The 13,741-nt window shown below is 44.4% G+C and overlaps 1 protein-coding gene across 1 annotated transcript in view; it reads right to left on the bottom strand.

Annotated features, from left to right (window-relative positions):
* Positions 1 to 13,741, bottom strand: part of CDH20 (cadherin 20, type 2) — a 23,537-nt gene continuing 9,796 nt past the window's right edge. The window contains exons 5-8 of the mRNA XM_010135359.1: positions 10,597 to 10,718; positions 8,605 to 8,722; positions 2,195 to 2,446; positions 1 to 789 (exon numbers count right to left, since the gene is read on the bottom strand). Of these exons, the coding sequence (XP_010133661.1) occupies positions 290 to 789; positions 2,195 to 2,446; positions 8,605 to 8,722; positions 10,597 to 10,718 (992 nt within the window). The 3' untranslated portion in view covers positions 1 to 289. The remainder of the gene's footprint in view (positions 790 to 2,194; positions 2,447 to 8,604; positions 8,723 to 10,596; positions 10,719 to 13,741) is intronic.

The following is a 13,741-nucleotide window of genomic DNA, read 5'->3' as shown; positions in this document are numbered from 1 at the left end:
AAGAGAGTAATGCCATTATATTCCAGGTGTGGAGCTTTCCAATTTTGCTGTAAAAAACAGGAAAATACTTTCTTCCTTCTTGCTCCTCACTGTTTCAAAAACGTGACTTAATTTAACTGAGTAAAGCTGATCCAGAGAGACCTTCATTCACACCCTCTTCCCCATTCTCATCCAAGCACCGTATTGCTATTTTGTAGGAGGTCTCACCCATGTCCATGGAAGCATCTGATGAGAATGGACCCAACCGGAGACCGTGTCACGTGGAAAGCCCTCTGCCATTCCTTGTCCATTACCACAGGGCTCCGCTGCTGTCCGTGGCACCGTACATCTCAGCCAGCTTTTTGAAGCGCGGCCCCCAGTCCGTCAGGTAGTCATAGCTCTGGTCTGAGTCTGTCGTCACCGACTGTAGGGAGCTGAGGGACTCCGCCACCGAGCCATTCCCTTCAAACATGTACGTCTGCAGGGAGTCAAAGGGAGGTGCCCACAGGTCCATGTCAGCTTCATACAGCTTGGCGAGCACATAGTTGTGGACGTTGTTGTCCATGATGCACGCCTGAGGCACGTATCGGGAGAGGCTCTCTATTTCAGGGAGCATGTCCTGCCGGTTTTTCACCACCAGCTGGGCTTCCCGCGGGTTCCACATGGCGGCGATATCAAAGGCTTCTGTGTCCTCTTCCCCGCCGCCCTCATCGTCGTACCTGACAATGTTCTCGTGGATGTTCTCCTCCTCGTCAATGATGTACGGCTGCTTCCGCTGGCGTCGCATGGAGAGGATGAGGAGCACCAGCACTGCAGGAAGCAACCAAGACACGGGGCCATCAGCAACAGGCCAGATCTTGGAAGGGCTTCAGACTGCCTGCTGACCTATTTTCCCCCTGGTATGCCCAGCCAGCCCCTCGGATTTAAAGAGTTGTGGTGTTTGCAGGTGATGGAATGTAGAAATCCCCCATCCCCGGTCAAAATCAATAGCGTGAGGTCCTGCCAATCTGCCCCTTTTCTCACATTAATTCTGAACTCTTGGTGACACTTAGGACATGTGTATCCCGTGTTGCTTGCAATGTACTGTAACGGCACGTTAACTACTGTCAAGCTAGCCAGATCAGGAATCGGTAACGGTTTATCCGCAGCAGCACACAGCTCCACGGAGATATTCTTTCCCCTGCTGTGTAGGTGGGTTTTGCAGCCTGCTTTGGGGATGCCTGTTGGGCGCTGCACAGGTAGATGGTGCTGAGGCCCTATGGTGATATGTCTACCTACACAGAAAAATGCAGAGCTAGTCCCTTAGTCTGTTCCAGCATGTTTTTGCTTATCTGCAAGCCTCTCGCAGTGCTGCGGTGCTGGTGCTCCTCATCCTCTCCATGCTTCTTAGCATGGGAAGAAGTGGTCATACAGACACCAGAGCTCTTTACTGTTGAAGAGTGCCTGTATTTCCAGGGCTAGAGTTCAGCAAAGGTTTTAAATGCTAAAATTTTGAACTGAGGTATCTAGGCTCCTTTGAAGAGCCAGAACTGAGGCACTTTTAAAGAATTTTCCCTGTATCTTACTCCACTGCTCCTCAAACTAAGACCCCTGAAATTTCAGGGAATGCGTGTTTTGAACCAGTATCTCATGATGTGAGTGAGTGAATGAGGGAAGTGAAGGTTTGATACCAACAGCTAACAGGGAACGCAGAAGGTCCAGGCAAGGAAAGGACGAAATTTATTTGTGGAGACAGAATACATGCAAGATACTCAGCCCCTTTACAGCAGCACAGGCACTGTTTGAATGTAGCGTCAAGGAAAAGGGGTATAGGTGGGGATATATCCCGCCAAAAGACAAGAGGTGGAACTGGGCTTACCACTCCTGTTTCTTGTGGGAGCATATGGTCACAAACTGCTGAGGACGAGGAAGTAACCTCTCCTCAGCCACAGCTCTCAGTTCTTCCTCCCGGCATAACCCTTCCAGGAAAGCAGGGCCATACCAGACACCCTGGCACTTCGGGCATCTGGCAGAAAGACTTGCAGGCCACAGCCTCCCACCATTCCTACACCCATATGCCATATGCAGCTGAATACACCATCTAGTCCTTGATTTGTGTGTGCCTACATACAATATAGATGTGTGTGCGTTTGTGTCCTTCACCTTCGGTGGATCAGCCACCCCCTCGCCTGAAGCGAAGAGCTTGTCCCCTCCCAGGAAGAAGCCAAGGGTTTACCTAGCAGGACGAAGATGCAGGCGAGGATCGCAATGAGTGCCCCTCTGCTCAGGCTGACGGGGAGGACGTAGGCCTCTGCACTGCAGGACATCACCATGCCGTCATCGTCGCAGCTGCACACGTGCACGGTCAGCGTGCCCGTGCTGCTCAGCACGGGACGGCCGTTGTCGCTGATGAGGATGGGGAGGTAAAAGGTGTTCTGCTCATGTTGCCTGAAGCCAGAGCGCCTTGTCAAAATCCATGCCGTATTGTCTAAGGGTAGAAATGGACAGTAGAACTCACACGCAGAGCAAATGCATTCAGCAGAGAATGAAGGTAATAAAAATCAGTCTTTAGACCCTTGCCCATTTGTCTTCTCTTTTTTTCCCCTTGGTTTTTATCGGTTTGCCACTGATCAGCATTTTCCCTCTGCCCCTCCTGTTCCAGTATCTTCTCAGACCATAGCTCCGAACCTGCGAGGCACACACACACCTTAGGAATTGCCTTTACCCCTTCTGACATGAAGTGCCCAGAGCAAATTCGCAGCCTTCAGATTTAGCTAAAAGAGCTTTCAGAAGGCAAGACAGAAATGAACAGTTGAAGGCAACTTGTTGTCCTGTTTGTTCATACTCAGCAGCTTTTCTAGACCTTACACATAAGCACTGCCACCATTTTGGAGATGCTGGTGTATAACCCTTGTGGACATGTTAAGGTACTCTTTATATTTTTTGATACATGGCATGGTCATCTGCTTTAGGCAACAAGAAGACAAAGGAAAAAAAAAACCAGCTTGCTGTTCTAAAGCAGCAGCAAGTTGAAAATTTGCAACTAAACATTTTTTAGTGAAATACATGCAGTTTCATCGGCACTTTTGCCATTGAAAAAAGTCAGAATGTTTCATGACATCATTGTCAGAATTATTCTGCCTTGATTTGACCTTTCTGCTTCCTTTAGTGTGACTGCCTGTTTTCTGTAAGAACTTAAATCAAAAGAAATCAAAATGATGCTGCTGAAACAAAATAGTAAGGGAGTCACCTAACAGCCAGGCGCTGTTGGTCATTTCAAGGGAAATTCCTACCTTTGGGGCATTTCCCTCCATATTCAGCATGTTTTTTAAGATTTTTTTTCAGTGGCATTTGAACTCCTATTTAACCCCTCCCTCAAATTCCTCAGACTGTGCATCAAGTTTCCTGCTCAGAAAGAAACTGGATTCAGGAATTTTTCTTCTCTATTCTCGTCTCAGTGACAAATCTGTCAGCGTTGACTTTCAAGTCTTTTGGCCTCAGAGGCTTTTGGAGGCAATGTTTCCAATGTGATCTGGTGGTCTAGAAGAACTGCAGGAAAATTGGCACTTCTTACAAACGTCTGCAAATCTTGGGCCAGCAAAGATCACAGGTACTTTTTCTCTTTGGCAGATCTACAAGCCCTGACCTGGTGCCGTGATGCTGTGGGATTTTTGGGAGTGGAGCTTCATGCAGTTTCTTTTACTACTTAGTTTTTCTTCCTGTTCCCTTGGTTCAAGAGAGGTCACAGTTTGGCCATCTGCATCTCCAGGTTGTTACCAATGTACATTTGCTATGCTTGGAAATGCAGGACACCAATCGGTTGTTCTCAGGTGGATTGAATGGCACAATGGGGCTGCTACCTGGAAAGGGCAAGAAACCTTCTGATCACAAGTAGACTGCGAAAACCCCCAAAATACCAGCAAGGAATTGTTCCATTTCCTTATTATTTTCCTGTCTGTTCACTGCTAAAATTTAGATCTTGGGTGAATTTCTTCAGAGCAGAGACCCTGGTTGCATGCAGATAAATCAGCTATACTATCTGCTGTAGCCTGAACATCAGAAATGATCTGATGGCTTTTAGGAGTGAAATCAATCAGCAGTGTTATATACAGCCAGCTATGGAATACATGCAAACGCAAGCTAGACTCGCTAGATGTGCATTATGCTCCAAGTTCCATCCTTGGTGCAGCAAATCTTACGGCATCACACAGTTCTGGCACATGAGAGTTCATGGGATTAGTTTGAATTTGTGATGTGTTTTTAAAAGGGATCTCAGGGCCTTTTATTTCTTGCACGTCGATGGTATTTCAAGCTTTTACTCTGAAAGTGCGAAATTCTGAAATGTGCGTGCGTGTCTGTATGAGAATATATAGTGAAATTGTAGCATCTCATGAAATCATTAAATCATGTGGCAAAAACACCAGCTATAAGATGAAATCCCCAAAGATGCTTCAAACTGATTACTGTTTACTGATCTCATCACCCTTTGTTATGCCATGCATCTCTGAGTATGTGCAGCGGGCATGGAGAGTCTTGGGTAATTTTCAGGAATGTGTCCCAAAACCCAGCAGAGAGCAGCACCCTGTGGCTCCCACAGCTCCCGGGCAAGGGGAGTGCTGCTGGCAGGAGCCGTCGCCTCCTGCAAACCTCCCACTCCTCTCTCCTGGGGCACACACAAGTGCTTGCTCTCCCCCTGGCTGTTTATGAGCCCTCTAGTACATGCTCCCCAGCTATTAATACCACATCTTTTCATCACCGGACCTATTTTAGCATGACAAAAAGCAGCCCAAAGGGCAGAAAATGGCAAAGTGCCTGCATTTATGCTGTGTCAGTGGAAATGTCTATGTCATCTTCACAGCGTAGTGATTTGGTTGCATTTCTTTTTCCTGTGCGAAAGACTCATTCTTAAAACTGACCTACAACAGAAGTCACAAATTCTATTCAGATGACAGAAAAATATCATTTTATGTAAAATTGCTGTTTGTGAGGGAAAAAGACCTCATTACTCTGAGTTGGTCATACTTTGCGTGTAAAAGAAGTCACAGGCAGTGAACTTGACTGAAGCTGCGCAAAATCAGCTAACAAGAGATCTCAAGCCTTTCTAACCATAAGTATTTTTTCAGGCCAAATCCAAGTTTCTAAAATCAAATATTGAAATATATATATGTGTATATACTTTTTTGCTGTGATGTGCTGACTGTATCACCCAGGTCTTAAATGTTCTTGGTGACAAAATTGTCTTGGTGACTCTTGGCATTACATTTTGGCCATTCTGTTTTGGTTTGGTTTGTACTAGGCAGGCATCCAAATCACCCCTAAAGAATTGCTCTACCTGTTACTTTGCAACTGCAATATGTTGGTGCCAAAGTTTGTGGTGTGACTCATAAGAAGCTAATGTGATTTGATGTGCTGCTGCAGTGTAAAGGACATGCTGGAATGTGATGTAGAGTAGCAGAAACCAGAATACACTATTTTCTTCCAAATTTTATACTGCTAAGACCCAGCCGTGAAGAGAAGAGGGCTTGTGAGGACACAAAAGCCCCATTATATCAGGGAAAAAAAAAAAGCAAGCATGATAAGAATGCACAATATTTTTTCATTGCAGCTTCTGACACAGCATCTGGTTCGCAGAGGCCTGGATGGTAGCACTTAGCTGTAGTGCTGAGCAAAGACGCTGAAGACTGCAGAATGGGAGGTCCTGCACCTGTGTAATCAGCAGGCACTGAGAACTTGGCTTCCTGTGGGCATGCAGGCTGGCGTCTTCATGTCATTGTGAGAACAAGCCGTGGAGCATCTCCTTCCTGCACTGGAAATGATACACTCCCCTGGAGAGGTCAGGGGAATTAACCACTGTGTAGGTCCAAACCTAGAGATCAGAGCTCACCACTGCTTTCTTTCCAAGGAAAGGTAGGTATCTGTGCAAGAACTGGGGCATGATTAGCCCAGAACATGTTAGTTTTTAAAAACTAATTGTAATAATTACAAATAGTTATGAATAATATAAAAAATTATTTCACCCGGAGTAGGAGAAACCACAAGGAAGCAGGCATTTTACCACCGGCTTGAGGAAGGGGTCGCATTTTTTCCTTTGCGATTTTCAGCTCGCTGCTTTTGCACTCTGCCAAAGTGTGAGGTAGACCACAGTTTCAGGGAAGGAAGAAAGACAAAAATTTTTCAGAGACAAATTTAAATGCAGTGGGGAGGACTGTTAGAAGCATCCCATGATGGGCCTGGTGGTGTATGACACTGTTCCTGCACCCATTAAAATGGCTACTCCATTCATCAGTTCTCAGTACCCAAAGACAGAAGGCAGCAGTTAAGGGTCAATGGAAGATCAGCTCAGAGTTTAATGTGGAAATGCAGTAAGCTTATTTCATTGTTCAAGCCATTCTTACAGCAAGCCTCCTTTGTCAACTTTTCCCCAGCATCTCTTCACCTGGATTTAGAAGTAGAGGAAGACTTGCCAATGCCCTACATCAGTAATCGAAGAGATGGGAGAGCCCAGCTCAGTTCCCTGCTTCACCACATATATCCTATACGGCCTTGGGAAGTCATTTAGGCCCAGATCTTTGGAGATACTTACATGGCTCTCTCCCACTGATTTTACTGAACTCAAAGGGAACCAGGCATATAAGTAGCTTAACTCCTTCTTGTGCCAGATCCCCATCTCTAAAGTGGAGAACAATAGGATTTCTCTGTCTGCCAAAGATATGTAGAGAATGAATAGCCTGAAGAACTTAGACTAAAATGACAAGGGCCAAAGAAATATGTAAAATAGCTCATCAGAATGCAAACTGTGATCTATCTGTTGCTCAGTATAAATCAAGGTTTTAATTGTTGCTAGGAAGGCTGCATGTCTTGCAGATTCTCTTATGGCTACACTGGACAACCAAGTAATCAGCACAATTGCTAATCTTAGTAGCGCCTTCCCATGGCCTGGGAAACACGGCTGCCTCCTGTTTACATGCACAGGCTGTGACTGGCAAGGTGGCTTCTGTTCTTGTCTTGCCGCCCTGTGACATGCAGAATAGCTACCCTCTCTGTGATGAAGTCACATAATTTGTATAATCCTCAGTGGTCTCTAGATAAAAACATAAATCTAAATTATTGTTACCGAAATGACTACTCCACCCCAAATTGCTGAGGCGGTAAACTAGTCCTTAATGTGTGTATTTCAAATAGTCAGTGGTTTGATACATGAATTTTTTTATTTCAAATTTGTAACCAATAGTACCCTAAGATTCTTGTGATACATATCTCTGGAAAACTATTACACAGAGTGGGAGGCATGGCCATTCAGTCACTACTGTCACTATAAATTATTGCAAGTATAGCCTTAAACAGAAAAAGTGCACCTGATGCAAGGAATTCTGTGAGTGTTTTAGAACAATGCCTTGAGGATGAAATGAGCTTAGTTTGCCAAACATTTTAGCAATAGCTGTGGTTTTTTTGCTCACTTATTTTGGCAACATATATTTAAAAATAATAAAAAAGGAGACAATAGGAGAGAGAAGGGGATAAAAATGCAGGAAATTGTGTGAGGAAGCTTCTATTTTTTATAGAAAAAATTTGCTTTGATGAAAAAAGCATTAGCATGCTGTGCAGAGGCTCTCCAGACTCTGCAAGTACCATGTTTTAAGACGTGTTTGGTTAGCGAAGGCAGGGGCTTCTTGGGCTCTGTGTTGCTCTTTCACACGCCTGCTGAAACACAGATAGGGTCTTATGGAAGTAAGTGATGCAAGTGGGAGCAGGGGCAGGCACTCGGCTTGGAGACGGCCATGGATGCTGCAGGTGGCCAGTCTTCCCATTTATTCTGGAATCGCTTGATGATTTTTGGTACTTTACACACTAAACTCCTACTGAAATCCAGCCTCTTCATTTTGACTTTCAAAGCTCTGTACTATGTCACTCGAGGTCGTCCCTCTTTCCTGATGAAGGAAGGCCTGCAATGGTGGGGCTTTCCTGCAGGCTCCAAAACCACCAAAGCTTCCCCAAAAGAAGCAAATTCTTCTGTTAGGATACCCAAATGTCAGCGCTTTGCCATGAGTCTTCCCACTGGTGTTTCAGTTTTCACTTAGCGCATCTTACACAGACTTCACTCCCCACCCCCCAAGGCTCTGCATCTTCTCTGCACCCCTCCCTTCTAGGGAAACAAGAATGCACAAATGGAAAAAAAGAAGTGCTTAGGGAAAAAGACTGGAACAGTACAAGAACCTTCCCTTTCTGTGCCTGGGAGAAAACATAAAGAGTACAAAAAAGAGCAATGTAATTCCCTTCAGATTTGTCTCCTAGTTCCAGTTGCTATCCTGCCTTTAAGCATCTCCTTTTGAACGAATGCAGTTTCCACTCTGGTAATCTGAGATGCCTGCAGCCTGACCACGAGACCTGAATTGGCACAAAACACTGGCACGTTTCCTCAAAGAAGAAAGGGGCCTATTTCTAGAGAATATATATAGAGAAGAAACTATCACATAACCTTCAAGTATATTAAGGAATATGTCATTTTATCACTGCCTTTAAGGAGCAGGTGTCACTTGGTATTATCTGAAATGGCAGTCTTATCACACACTGTAAGTCACAGCCTCTCAAGTCCAACTCAGGCATTAGAAATTAGAGTAGCTAACTGTCTGTGTCCACTCTGATTACCTTGATTGTCCCTCAGAGTAAAGTTGGGGTTGTTGGCTGCCTCCGGAGCTAGGCTGTAGTAGAAGTGCTGACCCTCCTGTGGGTCATCCCTGTCAATGGCGCTCACTGTCTGGATCAGCTACAGAACAGGAGAACAAAGCAGGAACAGGTGAGAAGCAATATATATATATGACATAAATAAATAACAGATAACATTTATATATATATAAATATAAGCAACTGCGGCATTTGAATAAAACTGTTTTGCAGAGGTACAATAGATAAATCGAGAAGAGACCCCAAACCTTGCAGGCTTTGGTTATTTTGCTATGCACATCTCTTAAACAAAGGTGGAGATAGTTTGCTTCAAATAACAGACAGTTTTCTCTCATGCATCCCTATCTTTCATTGCATGTTTCCTTTTTCTTATGAGGGCCAAGGTGCTTAGAAGATTCATTGTGTATTAGAGAGCTTGTAAGAAAGCCCATAGTTATTTTCAACTTAATTTTGCAGCTAGAAAGGAATTCAGGTTGGTTATTTTTTTCACTCTTAATTTTAAATCAACTACATTCTTCCAGAGATGTCAGGGGAAAAGAAAGAGAAAAGGCAACCATGCAGACACTCTGCATATGCAATAAATAACAGCGTGGTGAGAGGCTAAGACAATGCTAAATCCAGAAAGAGATTTGTCACCTCACCTATAGAGGCTTAGTAAAGTAGGTCTAGCAGCTTGAAGTGCAGTGAGTTATAGCTCTGTCTGAATAAACATTCTGTCATCTTTTTAGAGAAGGAATAAATCTTCACCTGGATTTTTGCATTCAAAGGTTATTTTTGGATTCAAAGGCAAATGACAGACCCATGAAGTCTTATTCACCACCTTAGAACTGATTTCAGAACTGTTCAAGCTGTGGCAATGGAATGTGACTTTCTCCACTGAAGGAAGAAATCTGCTTGTATTTCTCAGAAAACTTCTTATTTAAGACACTCACCCTTCAAAACCAGGAAAAAGGCTAGGCAATGATTTCTTTTCATTATATTATTGACCTCTGTAAATTAGTGAGATTAAATTATCCTGTGTAAGTCAGTTCTGAAGACAGCTGTCCCAGCAGTGAGTAGCTATTCCATTGTGCTTGACAGCAAACTGGGAGAAGCTTCAGTGAACACACAGTGATATTACTAGCGCTATTTTTCCTTCACAAACCACGAGTGGAGTGTCTATGGGTTTAAACTATGCCAGGCAGCTTTGCATTAGGAGACATAAGTTCCCCCTATGGACCCTGGGTGGTAAGGCACCATGCTGTCTCCCTGCAAGTGATCAGCAGTAGAGCTTGCACCAGCTCCAGTGAGGGAGAGCCCATGTCCATCTGTGACGCAGGCAGATCTCGTTCAAGGGCTTGGATGGGATTTTGGAAGGGAGAGGAGCAAAGAGGCTTCACTGCTTGCTTGGAGGTGCTGGTTTACAGTGCTTGGAGTGGGAAGTCCTCTGTTGTCTATGACTCTCTGTCATCTCCAGTTCACAGCAGAACAGATCCATTTTGACACCCCTTTGAAGCCGATGTAGTATGGTATGTCCAGCTCTTGTAAGTCCAGGGGTGCTTAAGGCTTTTATAAATAGGATCTTTTAACAGCAAGCCTTATCTTCCGTCACACGTGGGCCGGGCTGACTCCTTGGCTCTTCTCGTAACTCTTCTCCTCTCTCTTGTTTGTACTATAGGACACACCGGCTGTTTGCCTGCTGGTACCTGCCCAAGGGAAGCCTTTATTTCAGCCATGACGTGTATCACGCAGTGAGCCTGGAAACTACTGCAGGAGGAAAAAGAAGTGCTATATATTGTGCTAATCCCAGTGCAATGTGCTTGCCTTTGGAAAGCAGCACAGACAGCTGCTGATGAGAGTTCAGGTGAAACGTGTGGTTAACTGAGCCCCCTTTCCAACACTCAACCTTGCTGGCATGCTGTCTCTGCACAGGACAGCATCCCTTCCCCAGCCCCTGGTGTCACTAGTATTTCTCACCTGGCCCGCTTTGGCGTTTTCACAAACAAAAGCTTCATAAAACCTTGCAAACTCTGGCGCATTGTCATTCACGTCCAGGACTTTCACCATCACAGAGACGCTGCCCACCTGAGAGGGGTTGTCTGGAAGGAGGAGGACAATGTAAAAAAAAAAAAAAAAAAGGGCAACATATGGGAAAAGAAAGGAAGGGGCTGCTCCTCCCTCTGCTCAAGAAGTAAAGCAGCTTTTTCATTGCTGACTCCCATTAAATGACATTTTCCCAGATGGAACTGTGGGTTCCGTGACTCTGAATGAAGTTACAAACGCTACTCTCTGTCCACCTGGCTTAGAACTGTAGAATCGCAGAATCGCTTTGGTTGAAAGAAGCCTTTAAGATCAAGTCCAACTGTCAACCTAGCACTGCCAAGTCACCACTAAATCACGTCCTTCAACACCATGTCAACACATGCTTTAAATAGCTCCAGAGATGGGGACTTCACCACTTCCCTGGGCAGCCTGTTCCAGTGCTTGACAACCCATTTGGTGAAGACATTTTTCCTAATATCCTGTATAAACCTCCCCTGGAGCAACATGAGGCCATTTCTTCTCATCCTGTCACTTGTAACTTGGGAGAACAGGCCAACTCCCACCTCTCTACAACCTCCTTTCAGGTAGTTGTAGAGAGCAATAAGGTTTCCCCTCAGTCTCCTTTTCTCCAGGCTAAACAATCCCAGTTCCCTCAGCCGCTCCTCATAGACCTTGTTCTCTAGACCCTTTACCAGCTTCATTGCCCTTCTCTGGACATGCTCCAGCATCTCAATGTCCTTTGTGTCATGAGGGGCCCAAAACTGGACAGAGTATTCAAGGAGTGGCCTCAGCAGTGCCAAGTACAGGGGGACAATCACTGCCCTGCTCCTGCTGGCCACACTATTGCTGATACAAGCCAGGATGCTGTTGGCCTTCATGGCCACCTGGGCACACTGCTGGCTCATGTTCAGCTGCTGTTGCTCAACACCCCCAGGACCTTTGCCAACCGGCAGGTTTCCAGCCACTTTTCCCGAAGCCTGTGGTGTCGCAAAGGGTTGTTGTGGCCCAAGTGCAGGACCCGGCACTTAGCCCTGTTGAACCTCTTACCACTGACCTCAGCCCACTGATCCAGCCTGTCCAGATCCCTCTGTAGAGCCTCCTGACCTTCAAGCAGATTAATGCTCCTGCCTAACTTGGTGTGATCTGCAAACTTACTTGATCCCCTCATACCGATCATTGACAAGGATGTTAAACAGAACAGGCTCCAGTACTGAGCCCAGGCTCAATAGTAAGCCCGTTTCCCATCTAATCACATCTTTTTCAAATTCCTTGGAAGAATTCAACCTCGTTCAGTCCAATGAGACTATTTCTATAACAAAAGCTTTAGACAATGCCCTGTACTTTTCTTTATTATCCTTTGACTGGAAAATACTGTTTGTGGAGACTCAGTACTGGCGGCACAAATTATGAAGGGCCCTTTTTAAGCACAGGATTGTTATTTAGAGCTTGTTGAAAGCGGCAGTTCTGCAGTTCAGATATGTTTTTACTCAGAATTTAATTCATGTTCCTTGAACTCAAAAATAGTGCCAAGTTGTCGATACTTTGTACAAGGGTGTTTAAAATGTAAGAACACATGAAAGTGTACAGAAAAGCTTTCTCTGCAGCTTAAAATTGCAATTAAAATTTTACATTCTGCATAACATCATTTACGATGTTTCTGTCCCACTAGTTCATTAGTTTTCTTTCCAGAAAACCCATACATCTTTTCACATATCTTCACAATTTCCAAACTATGTGGCCACGGGTTTCTTTTTCTTACTGTATTTTTTTGCCCCCAAACATCTTTTTTCCCTTATTTAATTATAAAATGAAACTCTGAGAAGAAAAAATAAAAAAGAAATTAATTATTAAGAGGTCAGAAAAGATGCAAAAATCCAGAAAATTCTTAAATATTAGTATTCTTATCTTCTTACTAGCCATACCACTTCATGCAGTTATCTCCAAGATACCTTCCTTTATCGGAAGAAATTATATGTTCATATAAACAATAGAGAATTTTCCTACACTCTGGAGTTTTCTTAAACAGTCACTGTACTGTATCCATAACGTGTCATGTTGTATCATTGAGCTAATACTCTTAAAACTATGTTGTTTCTCCCTAATTTAAAATTGAATCCTCCACCTTCCCACATACCCATACACATCTGGCTAACGCGCCTGTCATTGTGGCAGATGAATGACTGCGTTTACACTTCCAGAGATATTGATCTAACTTTTAAAACGGGGAGCTTTATTCAGGAGTGCACAACTACAATATTTTGGACATTATTCACCAAACTAAAACATTGTGCTGCACACGTACAGAGGAAAACTGACCGAGGATTGATAGCGGATGAGTCAAAGGAAGGCATGCCTTCATATGCTTTCACCCTCGAGTGCTGCTACAGGGGCAGCTTTTACAGGTTTGTGTGTGTAAGTGGATTTACATGGAATTGCAACGGCTTTTGGCGGCTGAAAATAAAACGAGCATGAAAATAGGTGGGGGTGAGATCCTATCATGTCACCAAAAGGGGGACAGAAAGGCATCGTGTGTTGGAACAGTGTGGCAGAGTCACCCCGACTCTTGTGAAATATTCCCTCTGCTAACTTCAAGTTGGCTGACTGTTTTTTGGGAAAGCTTTTTGAAACTTCTTTCCCCTCAAGCTGCCCCATATCTCTGGTACAGCCTGGATGTTCAGGGAGCATTCTCAGGCATGAAGAACAGCTCAGCTAGCAGCAGCAAGCTTCTAAAAAGCTACTGCCTCTCAGCAGATGAACTGTGATCCTGCGTGGACCCAAGAGGTTTCAGGTGAAGATTGGGGGAATCTTTTATTTTATGTGCTTATATATCCCAAGCTTCTTTATTAAGCTCACATCTGTTAGTATTTCAAACAACTCAGCTCAATTTTTCATACTGACACTGCAACAACTTGCTCTCGTAGACTCAGTAAATACCTGGCATAGATGAATCCTGAGCTGAGCTTCCGCTCATTGTAAAACTCAAAAGCATAATGAGTTCGGCATACTAGCAGATCCCGGAGCACTCTGGCCCAAATTATTTATGCAGCAAGCAGATGGTGATGACATTTACTTGCTGCTG

Source organism: Buceros rhinoceros, unplaced genomic scaffold (assembly GCF_000710305.1).
Source record: "Buceros rhinoceros silvestris isolate BGI_N320 unplaced genomic scaffold, ASM71030v1 scaffold3594, whole genome shotgun sequence".
Lineage (NCBI taxonomy): Eukaryota > Metazoa > Chordata > Aves > Bucerotiformes > Bucerotidae > Buceros > Buceros rhinoceros.
Note: the sequence above shows the minus strand (reverse complement) of the source record. Positions and strands in the feature narration are given on the sequence as shown.